General features: G+C 41.6%; 1 protein-coding gene across 1 annotated transcript in view; it reads right to left on the reverse strand.

Moving 5' to 3' along the window:
• LOC115776762 (glycine receptor subunit beta-like) overlaps positions 1 to 20074 on the reverse strand; it is a 50509-nt gene that overhangs the window by 26781 nt on the left and 3654 nt on the right. Inside the window, exons 2-5 of the mRNA XM_030724528.1 lie at positions 19550 to 19679; positions 16099 to 16205; positions 782 to 849; positions 75 to 301 (exon numbers count right to left, since the gene is read on the reverse strand). Coding sequence (XP_030580388.1) covers positions 75 to 301; positions 782 to 849; positions 16099 to 16205; positions 19550 to 19674 — 527 coding nt within the window. The 5' untranslated portion in view covers positions 19675 to 19679. The remainder of the gene's footprint in view (positions 1 to 74; positions 302 to 781; positions 850 to 16098; positions 16206 to 19549; positions 19680 to 20074) is intronic.

Genomic DNA, 20074 nt, shown 5'->3' on the forward strand with positions numbered 1-20074 from the left:
AACAGAATGAGGCATCACTGAGCATCACTGGTCCCACAGATTGATTAAAAAGATTTAAAAATCTGTTTGCACACCTCATGCTGATCAAGACGTCCCCATTCCTGAAGATGAAGAGCAGAATATTGTCTTGTGTGACATCATGAAAGTTTGCATTTTTCTCATTTGCAAAGAAAAGGTCTGGTTTCCACAAACACTGGAACATCTTGGGATCAACAGTTAGAGCTTCACTCTTAAAGTCAGTTGGAAGTCGTAGACGGGGATCGTTCCATCGTTGTCGAAGGAATATATTTACTCTGTAGTCCTGCAGAGATAAATATTGTATTAATAACTTGCATTGCACCAACATCGTTCCTTTTATTTAATTCTAGCAATTTTTATTTTAATATATCATTTTCCCAAAGTCTGTTTATATTTCCCAAAGCCATTTTTTTCATGTCACCATCACAATGACAGTGAAAAACAGCTGAACTACACGAACAGCTGGTCAGGCCAAAACAGCAGCAGCTTGATTATACTGTATTTGATTATTTTCAATATGAATAATATTAATGTAGTGTTGCTGATGCATTCATTGAACAAAGTACAGTGAATAGCTCTGTCATTAATGAAGTATTTAACATTTGTAAGAAAAAAATGCAGATGTGCATCTTTATCCTTTCCGCATCTCTCAAACATGCAGTCGTTTGAACCAATTTCCATTAACCTAATGTCCATACTTTGTGTTTCTTTATGTGTGTGTGTGTGTGTGTGTGTGTGTGTGTGTGTTATGTAGCTGTATCACCATAGTTGTCTCCTGGATGGACCCAAAGCTGTTAATGAAGATGTTCACCCTGGATTCAACTGGGATCCCTGAAATATAAAAACACACACAGAACAATATCAAATCAGACTACAGTGGTCCCTCTCTATATCATGGTTCACTTATGGCAGCTTCACTGTATCACGGATTTTTAAAAAAAATATTACTAATATTGTTTGACAAAGTTTTCACTATATTGGGTGATTTTGTGGTATATATGTATTTCTGTAACACCCCATAACTATGTTCATCACTCTGATGAAGAGATAAGTTACACCTACACCTTTAGCAGAAATAGAAGTAACGGCCAAGGGCGAAGATACTGCATCACCTTCATCGCCATCAGTACTGGACAGCTACATAATTCATCATCTTCATCATTCAAGTTGTAGAAAGAGAGTGAGAAAGGTTTACAGGAGTGTGGGAAGGGTTTATAAAGCCTTAAAATATATATAAATAATAACATAAATATAACGTTGCTACTTCGTGGATTTTCACCTATCACAGGGATCTCTGGAACATACAGCAATGCCCACGATAGGTGAGGGATCACTGTAGTCTAAAAGAAGGGCATACATACTGGACAAATGAGTAAATTACCCTTCATGTGATCATTTATAAACAGGTAAAAGAAAACAGTATTTTCACACATGAACTTTGAAAAATTAGAGACTTCAAACAGTACAGCTACACTGGAATTTTATATTTTCTGTCGGAGAAATAAGAAGTTAAAAGGCATGGCACAGTAATAAATACCCAATACACAAATTCATAAACAGTATAACAAATAATAGACTCAAACAGCATGAAAAAAAGACTATAAAAATTCAAATTTTATTTATAAACACATATTTTAGCACCTTGATAGGGGAACTAAGCAGAACAGTGGAAATGATGACTGTTCAGTGAACACTGAATGGGCTCAAACCCTGATGTAGGCGTAGTGTTAACCCTCCACCTTGCACTGAATGACTGAATGGGTGACTGGTGGTGGGGCTCAGCATGCAAATGGGACCCCAGACGTGAGAGCCTCTGCTGGGTGTCGGATGGTTCTCAGGCACCTGCAGCCGCCGGGCCGTGTTCTTGGCTGGCCTCTGGCTGCTCGTTACCTCTGGTTCTCTAGGGCTCTTGCCCTTTAGCCATGAGTGCTCATCTAGGGTGTCCCTCCTTCATCTTCTGGAGGGCACACATGGTTGCTATTGGGATGTGTAGCCTCAGGTCTTCTGTCCTCCTGGGGGGCAGAAGACGGCCCAGTTCTCCTGGGTCTTTCCATGTCTGCCTCATTTTTTCTCTCTCTCTGTCTCGCTCTCTTTTTTTCTCTCTCTCTCTCTCTCTCTCTCTTTCTTTCTCTCTCTCTCTCTGTCTTTCTCTCTCTCTCTCTCTCTCTCTCTTTCTTTCTCTCTCTCTCTCTCTGTCTTTCTCTCTCTCTGTCTTTCTCTCTCTCTGTCTCTCTTTCTTTCTCTCTCTCTCTCTTCTTTCTCTCTCTCTCTGTCTTTCTCTCTCTCTCTGTCTCTCTTTCTTTCTCTCTCTCTCTCTTTCTTTCTCTCTCTCTCTCTGTCTTTCTCTCTCTCTCTGTCTCTCTCCCTTTATTCTTATCTTTTCTCCTATTTTCTCCCCTTCTTCTTTTTTGTTTCTTGCTCCTTTTTTCCTGCCTGTCAGCTCTTTCATTGCCATATAATTCACTCAAGTGCACATGTTTCTAGTTTTGGTTTTATAATAAAATGATCCACAGTAGCAAAGGCCTTGTGAAGGTCAATCAGTACAACACTAGTATATGAGCCATTATCCATATTAAATCTAATTTTATCACAAAGATAAGAGCAGTTTCAGTAGAGTACCCTGGTTTAAACCCTGACTGATATTCATACTTTAGCTTCTTGGCACTGATGTCGTTGTAGGGGTGATCATAATATTTATCTCATGTATTTTGGACACAGCTGGCAATATAGATACAGGTCTTGGAGTCTCCCTTTTTAAACTGAGGTATGTAAAAGGAGGAGAGATTACACATGATGCATCTTTGAGACATTTAGCTAGAATATTATCACCACCTGTAAAGTTAGATACTCAAATTATTCAGCAGTTTCTCTACACATACTTCTGAAACAATACTGAACCTAAAATCTCCTAAACTAACATTTCTCTGTTTATACAAATGAAAAATACTTTCTTTATTACATAGATTTCTATATTATATCCTGAGTTCTTTTGGAGGATAATGATGTTCATCTGTTCATATTTTGTTCTAATACTATAAAAAAATATATATATATATATACAGTACCACCCTCCAGGTCTGAGAGGGAGATTTATGCAGCATAAGAATGGCTGTTGTTACATTTTCTGAAGTTTATCCCAGCACAGGCTCTATCACTAATAGGTTTTAGCAAATCACTAAAAATCCACGGTTCTGTATCTTGTTTATGTCAAGGTACAGCTGTGTGGCAGACAGGATGCTGGACTCAAAATCCAGCTTTAATATAAATCATTCACAGGAATAACAAAAAGACCTAAACCATTGCAGGGCAGGAATGGGAATCTGAGTGTGGGAATCTAAGGAGAACACAGCTATGAACGGTGACACAACAATGAAAAGAGGGAGACAATATATACACATGCCAGATAATGAAGCGACAGGTAAGAGGTGGGAGGACAGCTGACACTAATCAGGAAAAATGATACAAAGTCAAACCAAAAACCAAAGATCAAAAAATAATAATGCGATAAGTCAAAAGTCTGCAAAACTCAAAAACACTGAGTAACCAACCTAGGACCATGACAGGGACCACAACATTTTACGTCCAATAGTTTTTTACTAGAGCATAACATCTGTGACTATTAACAGAATTTCATTAAAAATTTTCCACACTAGACTGACCTCCTTTTCATCATTCATTTTATACCAATTTTGAACTTTCAGTATGGCAGGAAAACCATTTGCATCACAATTTCTTATTGTGCTAAGCTATGAAACATTGTGCTGTCATGTGTGCAGTGGAGATAAGAACCCAACTGCAGACGCTCAGGCAGGCAAAGATAACAAAAGCCGTTTTATTTTCGTTGATGAAAAAGGTGAAACACAAGGTATGCTGAAAAGTATAAACTAACTGAAAACTTAGATCATAGGCTGGGGAACATTCGAACTGGGAGACACAGGAAAGTTGAACTGATGCTCTGACAAAGGAAGACATCGACAATATACACACAGAAGGGTAATTAGGTTGAAGAGGAGGCAGCTGGGGAAGACAAGACACAGGTAAACAGAATCACTGGAGATAAGACACAGGAAGCAAAACTACAAGCAAAGTAAAACAAGAGTATAGATAGTTCCTCAGTGTTTCCCAGTGTGTTGTGTCAAGTCTGTGTCTGTGTTTCCTTGTTGTCTTGTTTCCTGTTCTATTTTGCCCATGTGTATTAATTGTCTGCTTTTTGCCTTTGTCCATCCTTGTCGTCTCGTTCTTCCTGCTGTGTGCTCATGCTCATGTCAAGTTACGTTTAAGTGAGTTTGGTGTTTGTTGTGCTGGCTCCTGTCCAGCTTTGTTAATGTGTTGTGCTTACGCTAATAAAGCTGCTTTGGGGTCCTCTGCCTGCTTGCCACAGCGGTTACATGACAATCAACATGTATCAGATACATTAGTAGGTTAATTAGTCAACTGAGACAAATTAAATACAAGTAGAAAATGTTCCAGACTACCTTTTAAACTATTTGATTTACTAACATAGATTTACTAACTAACACATCAGTGTTAAAATCTCCTAACAGACATGTTTCTTGTTAAATAAATGATGAACAAATGATAAAAGTTTCTTTGCACTGTTGCCTCACAGCGAGAAGGTCTGGGTTCGAATCTACTTTGGCCCAAGCCTTTCTGTGTGGAGTTTGCATGTTCTCCCCATGTCTGCTGGGTTTTCTCCAGGTAGTCCAGTTTCCTCCCACAGTCCAAAGGCATGCAATTAGTGAGGTTAGGTTAATTGGTCACTCTAAATTGCCCATAGGCGTGAATGTGAGCGAGTGGCTGTCTGTCTCTCTGTGTTAGCCCTGCGACAGACTGGTGACCTGTACAGGGTGCACCCTGCCTCTCACCCTATGACAGCTGGGATAGGCTCCAGCTGCCCCGCGACCCTGAACAGAATAAGCAGAAGAGAATGGATGGATGGCTGGATGATAAAAGTTGCCCCTAAAACATTATTTTTAAAAAATCTGAGTCTCTATGGGGTGTGCAAGCTGCTCCTAAAAAAACAGGTTTTGTCTTGAGTAATAATAAACATTCTGTGTGTAATGTCACTTTTTCTAGGACCATCTTTCCTGTTGTATGCAATGTTATTCCTTATAAAAAGACAAATTGCCCTGTCCTGATGGCTTCTGTCCTGTCTTTTGATGCTGTAACTGTGAATGGACCCCTTCACTTTCATCCAGCCAAGGCTCTGACACTGCGATTACTGCTACATTTGCTGAGGCTTTGCTATGTGATGGACCTCATCAAGTTTGGACTGTATACTTCGAGTGTTGATGTTCAAACCTTTTTTGTTTAAAACAATCTTATTGTTTGAAATTTAACAGCTGGACTGTGGGTGATGGCAGAGTAATCGAATCTGAGATTTCACAGACGAAAGTGACGTGTGAAGAAGATCCAAATCTGAAAGCTTATCCAGAAGAAGTCACACACATGTGGAAGCATGCTGTTGTACTCTGAAAATTTTATTTTTAAATGAGTCCATTTTGAGTATCGATCACACTCAGTTGTACTGCTATTTTTCCCCACCCCGCCCAGAGCCAGGAGACAACACAGCAGATACAAAAACGGAGCCCCCACATAGCCGCCACGGCACCCTCCACCACAGCAAGCCATGCTGATATATAGAGAGATGCTCTGAAACTGCATCTGCTCTCTTCTGTCTCCAGCCCTCGTGGCTTGATTCCAGCCTAAGCTTCCCTCCTCCCTTGCTTCTGTTTCAGCGTCTTTTCCACCCCACACAGATCATAAAAACCTCTTCTACATCTTCAACTCAGCAAACAATGTGGTTTTGTTGAGCCATTTTAATTTTTCTCCCACTTACCAGCCCAACTCTATCAGAGGATTTTACTGCCAAAGAACTGGTAAAACACTCATGAGTGATCTCATTTCTTGATAACCAGTTCCTGATACTTGTCTCACCAACAATGCACAGTTCAATTTCGAACACCTTGCTAGATCGTAGACTCTGTTGTTAATAGTGCATACAAGTATTCTAGGGCACTATAAGTATGATTAATCTGATTGTCTTTATAAACTTCTAACATCTCCTCTCTTCCGTATCCAGCTTTCCCAGCGTATCTTGAGCCTCTGCCTCCCTCCTTCTTTGGCTCAGTTTTACGACTTGCTTGAACGAACAGAGCTGTTAATGTAAATCATACCTTGCACTCTTCAGTGACTCGTGTCTTTATTAATAGCGGCTTTCAAAGGGTTGACCTACTCGCAGCAGTGACAGGACATTCACTCCTCCTACCCCCACTCCTTTCAGTGAGTGCTTGAATTACAGGGCCTGATACAAAAACTGTCACTCATGTAAGGCTTTTCATTTTAGCCACCCTTTCATTTACTCCCACTCTGAAAATGGATTCTTCATTTATACGAAAATGACTAGTTGTGTTGTCGATCTCTTTACTCAGTTCAAGTTCAGCTTTGCTAAACAGCTACTGTAAATTATTGTAAAGCATTTTCTTTTATGTTTATCTTATTTCTGTTCTTTCACATTTCTTATGAGATTGTGTATATGTTGATGGGTGTGTCTAACCAGATACTTACTCTGGATGGCATTACTTCGGCCTCCAGTAACACTGTGAGAAATCTTGGAGTCATTTTTGACCAGGATATGTCCTTCAATGCACATATTAAACAAATATGTAGAACTGCCTTTTTGCATTTCTGCAGTAAATCTCTAAAACATCCTTTCTCAGAGTGATGCTGAAAAGCTAATTCATGCATTTATTACTTCTAGGCTGGACTATTGTAATTCGTTATCAGGCTGTTCTAAAAGCTCCCTGAAAAGTCTTCAGCTGATCCAAAATGCTGCAGCTAGAGTACTGACAGGGACTAGAAAGAGAGAGCAGATTTCTCCCATATTGGCTTCTCTTCATTGGCTCCCTGTTAAATCTAGAATAGAATATAAAATTCTTCTCACAGGTCTTGAATAATCAGGCCCCATTTTATCTTAAAGACCCATATCACCCTGATAGAGCACTTCACTCTCAGACTGCTGGCTTACTTGTGGTTCTTCGGATACTTAAGAGTAGAATGGGAGGCAGAGCCTTCAGCTTTCAGGCCCCTCTTCTGTGGAACCAGCTCCCAGCTTGGATTCGGGAGACAGACACCCTCTCTATTTTTAAGATTAGGCTTAAAATTTTCCTTTTTGATCAAGCTTATAGTTAGGGCTGGATCAGGTGACCCTGAACCATCCCTTAGTTATGCTCCTATCGGCCTAGGCTGCTGGGGGGGGGGTTCCCATGATGCACTGTTTCTTTTCATTCACCTTATTTACTTTGTTTATACTCCACTCTGTATTTAATCATTGGTTATTATTAATCTCTGGCTCTCTTCCACAGCATGTCTTTTGTCCTGTCTCTCTCCCCTCAGCCCCAACCAGTTGTAGCAGATGGCTGCCCCTCCCTGAACCTGGTTCTTTCTTCCAGTTAAAAGGAAGTTTTTTCTTCCCACTGTCACCAAGTGCTGCTCATAGGGGGTCGTTTTGACTGGTGGAGTTTTCTCTGTATTATTGTAGGGTCTTTACTTTACAATATAAAGTGCCCTGAGGTGACTGCCATGTCTCGTCTGTCTGTCACATGTGCACATGTCTTAGTCTTTGCCTCTGTGTTGCCACTGCCTGTTTTATTTTGATAGCGTCTTTGGTTCTTGTGCTTTGTGTTTAGTTTTGCTTCCTGTGTTTCCTGCCAAACTGTTTCCACTTGTCTCATTCCCTGGTGTGTATATATTGTCTGTGTTCATGTCAGTTCCTTGTTGCTTTGTAGTCTATGCCTCCTTGTTGCAGTCTGTCTGTCTAGTTATTTTATTTTATGGGTGTGTCTTCTGCGTCCAGCATCATGGGTCCATCTCCTGCCTGCCATACAGGCAACCCATGATTGGCTGAACTGATGGAGCTGGATGTTTTTATTCCCACTCTGTCTGCTGCCGCTGCGTCAGGAAACTGAGGACCCAGTTGCAGATGCCAGTGTCCATGTCCAGCAACCTCAGCTTCCCCACTAGTTGCTGTGGATTTATAGTATTAAATGCAAAACTGAAGTCAATGAAGAGGATGCTGGCATAGGTGTTTTTATCCTCCAGGTGGGAGAGGATGAGGTGGAATATGGTGGACATGGCTTCCTCAGTGGAACGGTTTACCTTGTAGGGGGTCCAGGTTGGCAGGGAGGCAGTATGTGCTGCATGACTAACCACTGAAGTGCTTCATCAGCACTGCTGTGAGTGCCACGGGGCAGGGTAACTCTTTTGAGGCATGTGGGTACCACTGCCTAGTCGAGAGAGGTGTTGAAGATGTTAGTGACCACATCTTTTAGCTACTCGGCACAGTACTTCAGAACCAGCCAGGGGATGTTGTCGGGCCCTGCAGCTTTCCATGGTTGACACTAGCGAGGATCTGATTGCCAGTTGAAGGGGGGAGCCTCCATGCCTCGGTGATGTTGCTTGCAAAGAAATGGTTGAGTTCATCAGGCAGGATGGGGTCATTGAGGCAAATCTGTGGGAGGCGGGGCTTGTAGTCAGAGAGTTGCTGTATCTCCTGTATCTGCTGCTGTTTCTGGCTCTCAGCAGCACACGTACTTCAGTACACATCCAGGGTTTGTCAGTGTTGTTTGTCATGTTGGGACACTTGTAGATTTTGATCGTCATCATGTCGTCAGTACATTTATCAATGTAGCTTTGTATGAGTCTCTAATATTTGTGTACACCAGGTCTAATGTGTTGCTGCCCCTTGTTGGAAAGTCTACATGTTGACAGAATTATGGTAGTACAGATTTGGCTGATTAAAATGCTGATGCTTATGCTGATGTTGTTGGCCAGCTCCTCCATAGCCTCCTTTGGGTTGACCCTTGGTGGTACGTACACAGCCACGATAATGACCGCCGTAAACTCTTGTGGCAGGTAGAAGGGACGACATCTCACCGGCGGCAGCTCTGTGTCTAGTATGCAGACCTTTGAAACCCCCTTGGCACCATGAGTTGTTGGTGTAACCTACCAGGCCTACACGTCCATGCTTGCCGGTTAGAGCAGCTACTCAGCTCTGTGCAGCGTTAGCCCCTCTAGTTCCACTGCAGTGTCTGCGATGTTCCAGCTGAGCCATGTCTCGGAAAAGATGACAACACAGCAATCCCTCATACTGCATTAGGAGGCTCTAGACAGCCTGATATAATCCATTTTGCTGTCTAGTGAGCGAATGTTGGCCAGGAGGCTGTTGGAACTGCTGGCTTGTGTGAGTTAGCCGTTAGCCTGGCACAAACTCCGGTTGCCACGTTTCCTCGTCCTTTCACAACACCTCCTATGCCTCCTGCTTGGTGTTGTTATGGGCAACACGTCTCAGGGCCTGGTCACTTTAGCAGGCCTAGCTTATTCAGCTGATGGAGGTCGGTTGGCTGAAGTGCTTCATAGCAATATTCTGTGCTGCGGATGTTTAATAAGCACTGCCAATTTTTCTCAGTTTTATTGTGGGTATGTGTCGTGTCAGGTCACCTAGTTTAACTGAAAATGAGGTTGTTTGTGGACTTTTATCCTTTTCTACATCTGAGCACATTATCACAGACTTTATAAAAACCAAGGGCACAATGTAAGTGTCCAAAGGGAAGCCATAACCGGCAAAATGATTCTCACCCATGAGCTCTGGTCTAGTGGCAGTGTCCACTGGCTTCAGAGCTTTGTAGACTCTATGAAAAGTCTTCACATGACAATCGAGGGAGAAGAGGCAGTATACACATGCATGAGGCTCAGTCACTGCCAAATCCTGCCGGCTTTCACCACAATCCTCTTGTCCAATGTACAAGCCCTTATGGAATACGCTGGATGAGCTGGAAGCTTGGACCACATTCAGATATGAAGCAAGAAACACCTGTGCACTGGCTTTATCTGAGATGTGGCTCAGTCATCTGGATCAAGACAAGGAACTCACACTGATAGGGTTTGGTGTTCCTTTTTGACCTGACCATTTACTGGTGCCCAATAACAAGTGACAGGATGTGGTGTGTGTGCTTCAGTGTTAACAGAAGTTACTGTTGGGGTTTAATTTTTTACCCAAAGAATAAAATAACAAATGTTTAAAAGTAAACTCCAGGAAATTCATTAATAAACAGTGGCTGAAGCAAACAACAGACAATTTAATAAATAAATACATTAGAAAGTGCCATACTAACTTCCCAGTCTCAGTTTTTCTTATCATGAAGTTTTGGCCACAGTACCTCCAATTAAAACATCACCATGTTCTATTATTAATCTGGATAAGATTGCTCTGTATTGATTAACTGAAACATCAGGGGAGAAGATGTGGTTTTTGTACAAGGCTTTATCGCTGATGGGAGGAATCTTAGTCATGAGAACCAGCACCGAACAGACCAGTGACGAAGGCCAAACCGCAACACACAGACTCTGTTTACATGTAGATAACAGCAGAAATTCTCAGCCCAGCCAAACCCTCTGCAAAGCGCAGCGCCGGGCAATCAAGTGCTAGCTAGAACACTGGACACTTGTTCACTGGCTTTACTATGACAGCACTTTGACCCCAAACTCCCTCCATAACAGCCGAGGGTTGGCACCTGCTCAGCGGTGCTCTTGTTATCTTGTGAGACTCTAAAACTGCACTGTCAAATCTACAACCTAAATGCAAAAGTGTCCCCCACAAGCCTCATTCACTCATTCATACAGTGCTTTAAACTATCCTTTTAAGCGCTACCTAATGATCACACATACACTCGCACACTGATGGATGCAGCAGGGCACATTTTGGATCAAACCACCAAACATCTGACTGATATTTGACCTACTGAGACACAGCCGCCCCAGAATGCCTTTTGATTTTGAATAGTATTTTGTCATATAGTCACTGTCTTTCACTTAATCCTGTAAAATGTGTCCTTTGAAAATTGTGTGTGTGTGTGTGTGTGTGTGTCTGTGTGTGTGTGTGTGTCTGTGTGTGTCTGTGTGTGTGCGTGTGTGTGTGTGTGTTTCAGAGATAGAGAAAGAGGTGAAGGACATCTGGTTGTAGCTTGAGGTTTCAGAGAGCAAATGAACCGTACACACTCCTCATGTTCTTTCTGCTCTCATTATGTTTTCTTCTCTGCATCTGTTTTTTCACCTCTGCCTCCCACAACATGTCTGATTATTCTTGCTTTTACTTCTCTCTTTTTTTGCACATTTAGGCATAAGTTGCAATGACCTTTTTAATCAATTTAAATCAAACGAAATATCTTGACCCTCTTAAATATATATATATATGTGTGTGTGTGTGTGTGTGTGTGTGTGTGTGTGTTTTTTTTTGCAGATTAAATAAATTTTTGTGGTAAACTATGAGATAAAAACCAATGATTAGCAGTTCCCATAATGCTATATTCTATTCATAATAGAAAATAGAAAACATATCAAATATTTCAACTGAGAAAATGCCCCATTTCAGGAATGTTAGCTCGGGTTAAATTTGGTGGCAGCAAAACATCCCAAAAAAGTTGTGACAGGCTCAGAAAAGGCTGGAAAAGTAAGTGGCATTAAAGTGGACATGAAACACTGCATATCTGAAGCCTAATTTACACCATGGAGCCCTGCTCTAAAAACCTGATTTGAAACTGTCTGTGAAGCTGAATATAAACAAATAGTGTTTGAAGTTACAGTTTTTAGAGCACGTGGTGCCATCTTGTCCAGGTACAGAATATGAGGTCACTAGGTTGGCTGGTTGCTGCTAATAGTCCTATATTACTTTTTCAGCTAACTAGTGACAGAACCAATAATGAAAAACAAGGACATTTAAAGTAGAAGCAGTTTAAGGGGTTCACTTTTGTGTTGCCCTGGTTGCAGCAATGAGTTTTATGTTAAAAATGAAGGAAAGACTGTCCACTTTCCCTCTTTGTCTCTTAAGCATTAACAGCTTCTTCATTGTTAGCTTGTCACACTGAAACAGGAGAATCCACCAGTTAGCAATACTGCTGGGTTTGTAGAGCAATTTATAAATGAGGAGTGTGTGGAGGAGAGGGTGTTTGACTCACGTGCCCTAGTGGTTCACCAGGCCGACAAGCTGAAGTCAACACTGCTCTCTCACTGTGTGTGATTTTTCATTATTGTGTTGGGTGTACAAACCAAGCACCACAATCAGCTGCCCAATAAATTTGTCCACAAGATGATACCAGTGCTATTTTACCCAATTTTAAGGTGTGATTTAACCCAAAGTTGTATCACACTTGAAGTCTTTTTTTCCCCATGCACACACAAACATCACCAATGCATCGACTGCTATGTGCCATTGCCAGAAGTTTTGCTGTGTCTCCCAGCACAGTCTCAAGAGCATGAAGGAGATTCCACGAGACAAGAGAGCTGGACAGGGCCGTAGAAGGTCCTTAGCCCACCAGCAGAACGGTATCTGCTCCTCTGTGCAAGGAGGAACAGGATGAGCACTGTCAGAGCTACAAAATGACCTCCAGCAGCCACTGGTGTGAATGTCTCTAACCATACAATCAGACTTCATGAGGGTGGCCTGAGGGCCCAACGTCCTCTAGTGGCTCACTCCCCTGCACCGTGGAGCCTGGTTAGCATTTGCCATAGAATACCAGAATTGGCAGGTCCACCACCGACACCCTGTGCTTTTCACAGATGAGAGCAGGTTCACCCTGAGCACATGTGACAGACATGAAAGGGTCTGGAGAAGCTGTGGAGAACATTATGCTGCCTGTAACGTCGTTCAGCATGACCGGTTTGGTGGTGGGTCAGTGATGGTCTGGGGAGGCATATCCATGGAGAAACACACAGACCTCTACAGGTTAGGCAACGGCACCCTGGCTGCCATCAGGCATCAGGATGAAGTCCTTGGATCCACTGTCAGATCCTACACTGATGCAGTGGGTCCTGGGATCCTCCTGGTGAACGGCAATGCCCGGCCTCATGTGGAGAGAGTATGCAGTTCCTGAAGGATGAACAAATTGATACCACTGACTTCAGTAAAATCCAGTAAAACACCTCTGGGACATCATGTTTCAGTCCATTTGACACCACCAGGTGGCACCTCAGACTGTCCAGGGGCTCAGTGATGCCCTGATCCAGATCTGGGAGGAGATCCCCCAGGACACCATCCATCATCTCATTAGGAGCCTCAACGTTGTCAGGCATTCAAACAAGCATGTGGGGGCCACATAAACTACTGAGTTCCATTGCAGTGAAATTTGCTGTTGCTGCAATGAAATTTCAGTAAAATGGATTAGCCTGGTGCATCATTTCTTGACTTTGATTTTCAGGGTGTCTTTGAATTGAGCCTCTGTAGGCTGATAATTTTCATTTTCATCAAATGATGTGGCATCCTTTCATTCCTGACACATTACCCAGTCCATATCAGTGTAGATATCCAGCAGGATTTTTTTCCCATTGAGATCTCAATCAAGAATCAAGAATCAAGAATGCCTTTATTAGTCCCACAAATGGGGAAATTGCAGTTAACAGAACATCCATCCAAAACAAAAACATAACACAGACAGGGGGGGGACAGATGTCTGAGGTCATGCAACCGTTTCACAACGGCGCTACCTTTAGCAGAGAGACAGAAAGAGATACATTGGGATAGTTAGGTTCAAAAAAATCATCTCATACTGTGTTCATAAAGAACACCTTACGAGGTTCCAAAAAACACCTCAGCAAAAAGCATATTGCACATATAAAGCCGGGATAGCAGTATGGTGGGTAGGGTCAGGGTCAGGAGGGGACGCAGACGGAGACGAGAGGGTGGGGGCATTGTGGAGCCCAGATGCCAGCTCTCAGGCAAACAGTTTGCTGATAGTGATGGAAGTTCATCAGCAGCCTTGGTACACCAGATCCAGCTTCACAAATCACAGAGAGGGCTGAGGGGGATAGCGGCCTTCACACATAGTTCTGGAGAGATATGATTGCCAGCCAAGGCCGGCTAGGGAGCCGAATTCTGATAATGCAGGTGTTGTTTTGGAACAGGCTGCTTGTTTTTTCAACAGCCTTCAGTCTCACTGGGAAACCATTCAATAAATCCAATAATCCAAATTCATTAGTTACCGTCCTCACTGAGCAGAACCGTACCTTATCTCCAGATCGAACCCCTCTCACCTGCTACTCCCCAAGTCTACGGCTCAGGTTCATCAGGCTTTGAGTCTGAGTCTGTACCATTCTGGTCAGCCCATCCACCTGGGTCGGCAGCCTCTGCAGATGTCGAACTGCCGTCCAGGTTTTCTTAATTTCACGGTAAATCAGGTATCCTCCAAGCCCAAACAGAAAAGATACCGCTACCAGATAGCCAAATATGTAAGCGTCTTCCACGTCTTCCACCTCTAGGGCCGAGAAGCACACAGGTCTCCACGAGCTCCAAGAGTCGATGACGTATCCAACCGGGTCTGTTCCACTCGGACACGCAGGCTCCCCTTTCCCAGATCTCATAGTGGAAAAAATTCGATCCATGGTCTTGAAGGCCCAGTTTGCCAAATCCATATTGCTCTCAATCTTATTCTTATTCGAACAGTGTGCAAGAGACGCTCTCACAGCAAGCAGCAAGCAGGAAAGATAGGGAGGGCAGGGAGAGAGATAGAATGCGACCGTCCCCGTCAGAGGCTGGAGCAAGAAAAATCTGCTGTGTTTTCAAAGTGTTCTTTCAATTTTTATGTGTAGTGCGTGTTTCTACATGCACATCACACCACAACCATAACTACGTTTCTTACTGAAACACAATCAGGAATCCTAACATCCATCAGCGTGTCTGCAGGAAAACAAATGCCACCTTACACTGTCCTTCACTTACTTTTGATTGATTAATATGTGCAATGGACCAAGAACTTAGTAGAAGTGAGGAAAAATGAAGTCCAAATGTAAGTGAAGGAGACTGTCTGACCACTAAGTGAGACAAAGTGTAATTAATTAATTAATTAATGTAAGGTTTTTTTGACCACACTAAAAAGAAAAACAGCTTTAGGAACATTTTGCAACTAATTAGACAAATTGGCCACAGGTCAGTAACATGGTCGGGTATAAAAAGAGCATCTTAGAGAGGCAGACTTTTTCAGAGGTAAAGATAAGAAGAGGTTCACCAAACTGCAGAAAATTGCACCCACAAATTGTGGATCAATTTCAGAATAATGTTCTTCAATGTATAGTTGCAATGAGTAGTCCATCATCTGTGCATTATTACTGCACTGACTGAGAATCACTTCCAGAAATCATTGTCTGTCAACACAGTTCAGAGTGCCATCCACAAATGCAGATTAAAGCTCTGTCATCCAAAGGAGAAGCCATATGTGCACATGATCCGCCATCTCTACTGGGCCAAAGCTGATTGAAAATGGACTGAGGCAAAATGCAAAACTGTTCTGTGGTCAGACAAATCCAAATTTGAAATTCTTTTTAGAAATCGTGGACACCACATCCTCTGGTCTGCCTGCATAATTCAAGTACATAGACATGTGATTGCAAAGGAATAATCTGTCAAGCTTCTGTTGATAACTTACTGTGGAGAGTTTCTGAAGTTTTAAAATTTATAAACATAAATGATTTCCCTCATCGCTCCATTTGCTGCACCTCAGACCTCACTTCAAATGTCCTCCTCACAAATGTAGCTTACATGCATGCACAGGGTAGTAAGCAGCAGTCAGGTTCTAACCTGCACCTGCTTTTATAGCAAAGCATATTCTGTACTTCACAATGCTGGATTTACACAAAATTGAGGCCTTTGCAATAGAACAAGACTAATGAACTTGTGAACTGGCTGAAGACTTTATGTGGACCAAATGGCATGAGAAAAAAATCTATATGGGAGTTAAAATAAGCATTTCTGTCTGTCTGGCCATTGGTGTGATTCTCAGGGTGGCTTTAAGTATGCACATTTGTAATAAAATTAACAAAGTTTAAAAGATCCATGCTATTTAAAGGAGTGTCAGTGTCATGACCATTTCAAGATACTTAATTAAAATGTTTTGCTACCTCAAAACCAAAGTCTGTCTTTAAACAGAAGTCAGGAGCACAGACGTGAAAAACCCATCAAAGTTCGGAAAATCCACTTTGACTCAATGCAAACACAGATATGAATTGTATGTGATACTTGTGGTACTAGAGCATTACCTTGAAAGTTAGGTCTTATTCTTGGGTCATAACTGACCATCAGACGATTCAAAATGTTGGAGGTAGAGTTCGCTGGAACCTGGGCCAAATCCTCTGGAGACAACTGCCTGTTAAAGACAATGATATTGATGATATTGGACAATAATTAATATGATGTAAGCAGATGATAGATGAAAATAATTTGTATCTAAATCTGAAACACTAAAAATATAGGATCTTTTTTTTTTGCTGGCAGGCCTGTGGCAGGCAGAGTTGGAGGACTCAGAAGGCAGGAAGTGAATTCACAAGGAAGGTTTAATGCCGAGACTTCAGTTCAGTTAGTTTGTCTCTGCAGAGCAGTCCTGTGATCTAAATCACCAAATTTTAATCATCCATTCAGATGACAATATTGTAATTTCATACTTTTGAATAACTTTTGATCATTTGGTGGTTTGGAGGACATAGTGACTGACATCAGAAACCTGCTCAGAATATTTCTACATTTTTTTGTTTGTTTGTATGTTTTCTTCTTTTGGCCAACTGACAAAAATAAAGACCAAAAATGTCAAGTATCACCAAAAAGCTGGCAGAGCAATCAGAAGAGATGAACTGGAACAAAGGATTGATGAGTTGGAACTACATTCCTGTTCTAATGACCTTGTCATCACTTTCCTGAGAACTCTGCAGCAGTGCCAGAGCTGCAGCGGGGATCAACAACGTGAGGATGCACAATCTGAGCAGCCACACACTCTAGAGGAACAATTCCCGAACTGAATTATTGTTTTGTTCAAATCGCACAGGGGAGTTTGGTCCTCATAAACCCGCGATGTCCATTTCTGTGAGCCTTGTTATCTAAGAATATGGCAAACCTAGATTTTTATTTATGTACGAAAGAAACTGTGATTAACTTCCTGTAAATGCTGAGAACCGCTGTAATATGAAAGCATATGAGGACTTCAACTTTCTACGTTTGTCTTAACATAAATCATTTAGGTTTGACATACTGACAGATTTTGATTCAAATAATGAATCTATAATAATTCTATAAAGATTACAAAAATAATTCTGAATATTATTATGAGAGTGGGTTAAATTATTTAAATATGGAGAGTTTTTCTATAATATCTTTGAGTAGCAGAAGCCTCTTGACAATTTTTGTTCAAGTTAACAATTATTTAAAAACATTAAATTGTACCTCGTGGGTGGCTCAGGAGACAGAGGAGGTCGTCTACTAATTAGAAGGTCCGTGGTTATCTGCTTTGAGCTGTGATGCAGCTTAAAGCAGATAACCTGTAAGCTGGAGAGGAAATGATGTCTCACTTATGAGGCGACTGCTTGGTATAATTTGGCACTGTATATATACAGTGGAGTGGAATTGAATTGATTTGATTTGATTTGATATGATATGATATGATATGATATGATATGATATGATATGATATGATATGATATGATATGATATGATATGATATGATATGATATGATATCTGGCCCCTCCAACCTGCATGCTGAAGTGCTCTTGGCCAGGATGTGTCCACTGAGCATGAGACCATTAGGTTAAAAGTGCTCAAGCACAGGAAAAAAAAAAAAAAACACTTGTGTAAATGGGTGAATGAGGCTTGTGATAAGAAAACGCTGTATAAATACCAGAGCATTTACTGTTTACCACACATATCAAGTGATAGCTGCAGGGAATTTATCTGGACCAGGCTGGCATGGTGAAAGCTGTTTTCTTGGAGCTAAAGTACTGGACATAGCTGGCAAAATCCCAGAGATTGTAAGGGACCATTGCAAGTTGAAATGGGTTGAGGTCCATGTGGGAACAAATTTATGGTCCTGGAGTCTCTGAACTGCCACACTTTCATATTTCCTACTGTCAGCCACTGGGTGGGACGTTTTAGCTGCGTGCTGAGCTTGCACACCTGGCTGTCATCAGTCTGTAGCAACTATAAGATAACTTTTATTGATAATGTTAACTTGTAATTCTAACTGGAGTTTCACTTAGAAATGGCTAGGGACTGCATGTGGTCTTGGAGGTGGGGCTGCTGTACTCTTTCTTTACAAACCATTCTGACGTATAAACCTGAAATCTATGTGTTAACAGCTAATGTGTAATGTATGGAAATACACAAAAATTATTTATATATAAAGTCCTTCACTCAAGCACTCAAAGTGCTTTATAGAACATGTCTTCATTCTCTCTCACACACATTCATACAAGCACCTTTTCAACATATTTCTATTTAACATTCACACTGAACACATCAGGAGCAACTTAGAGTTCAGTATCTCAGCCAAAGATACTTTATGTGTGTACACATCTGAGTAAAATAAGCAGATGCTCTTGTGCTCTCCAGTTTTCTTTATAGACTGATCTCTACAAGGTTGTTAAAAACACACCAACTTATTGTAAAACGTAAGCTCTGAGTTTGTTTACAGTGTTATGAAAAACTGTTAGCCCCTTCCTAATTTCTATATTTTTATATATCTGTCACACTACGGATCATCAAACAAATTTTATTAGACAAAGATATGTAATTGCCCCTCTTGTTAAATCATGAATTAAATATGATTAACCAATTTTTTTGGAAGGCTGAGTTCAGTTTCACTAGCCACACAGAGGCCTGATTACTGCTAGACCTGTTGAAACAAGAAATCACTTAAATCGAACCTGTCTAACAAGAAGAAGTTGACAACGGATCTCAAAAAGCAACACTTCATGTCACAGTCTAAAGAAATTCAAGAAGAGATGAAAAAAAAAAGAGCAGCATGGTGGCATGGTGGTTAGCACTGCTGCCTCACAGCTGGAATAACATCTAGAAGGTCTGGGTTTGGTTCCACCTTGGCCCAGGCCTCTCTCTGTGTGGAGTTTGCATGTTCTCCCCGTGTCTGCGTGGGTTTCCTCCGGGTATTCCGGTTTTCTCTCACAGTCCAAAGATGTGCAGTTACTGGGGTTATCTCTCAGTCTGGAGAGATTTCAGACTGAGATGTCAGTGACTTTTTTCATCTCTTCTTTAGATTCTTTAGATTGTGGCATGATGTGTTGCTTTTGGATGAGATTCACCCTGAGTTCCTGAAGGCTCTGGATGTTGTAGGGCTGTCTTGGTTGACAGGCCTCTGCAACGTCGCATGGAGATCTGGGACGGTACTTACTTCATTCTATAGCTACGTGCTTTCTATCTAACATTCATACGCTCACATCGGACAACATGTTGGGGTTCAGTATCTTGCCCATGGATACGCAGACTGGACCTGCCAGGGATTGAACCACCAACCTTCCGCTTAGTAGGTGATCTATTTCCTGAGCTAACCCCCAAGCTAACCACTAACTGGTGAATAATGCAACCATCCAACCAAACCACAGCAAATAATAAGCACAAATATTTGTGTAAAAAAAGAAAAAAAAAGAATATATATATATATATATATATATATATATATAAATTTGTATATAAAGATATATTTTACTCACGATGGACAGACGACTTGCTTTCCTTTCTTTCCCTTCTTTGTGGATTTTCCTTCTTTGGTTGTGGTAAGTTGCCAACAACAGAGCAGCAATAGCAGCAAAATCATTGGTCTCAATCCAACAGTCATGGTGCCTAAAACAGAGTTGAATACTGGTCTCAGTGCATGATGCATGCAATAAAAAGATTTCACTACTTTCATGAATGCACTAGAATTCATTTTCATAGCACATCATAATCGATGTGATTACACTTTGGAAATACATCACTGAGGTTTCTCTTGAAGACTCTGTGACTGTGCTGTCACAGTCACAGACAAAATGAAGCTTGAAGCTGTCTTCACTGAGGTCTGCCCCAGAAGCATTCAGTCAGTGGAAAACAGAAGGATGTTTGGTTGGCAAATCAGACAGACAGAAATGAACCTGATCTGTGATTGCTGTGATTCCCTTACACACCTAGCAGTGGCAGCACTATGCACACTGACCGGCAGAGGTGGCAAAAGTACTGACATTCTGTACTTAAGTAGAAGT

This window comes from Archocentrus centrarchus, unplaced genomic scaffold, assembly GCF_007364275.1.
Source record: "Archocentrus centrarchus isolate MPI-CPG fArcCen1 unplaced genomic scaffold, fArcCen1 scaffold_37_ctg1, whole genome shotgun sequence".
Lineage (NCBI taxonomy): Eukaryota > Metazoa > Chordata > Actinopteri > Cichliformes > Cichlidae > Archocentrus > Archocentrus centrarchus.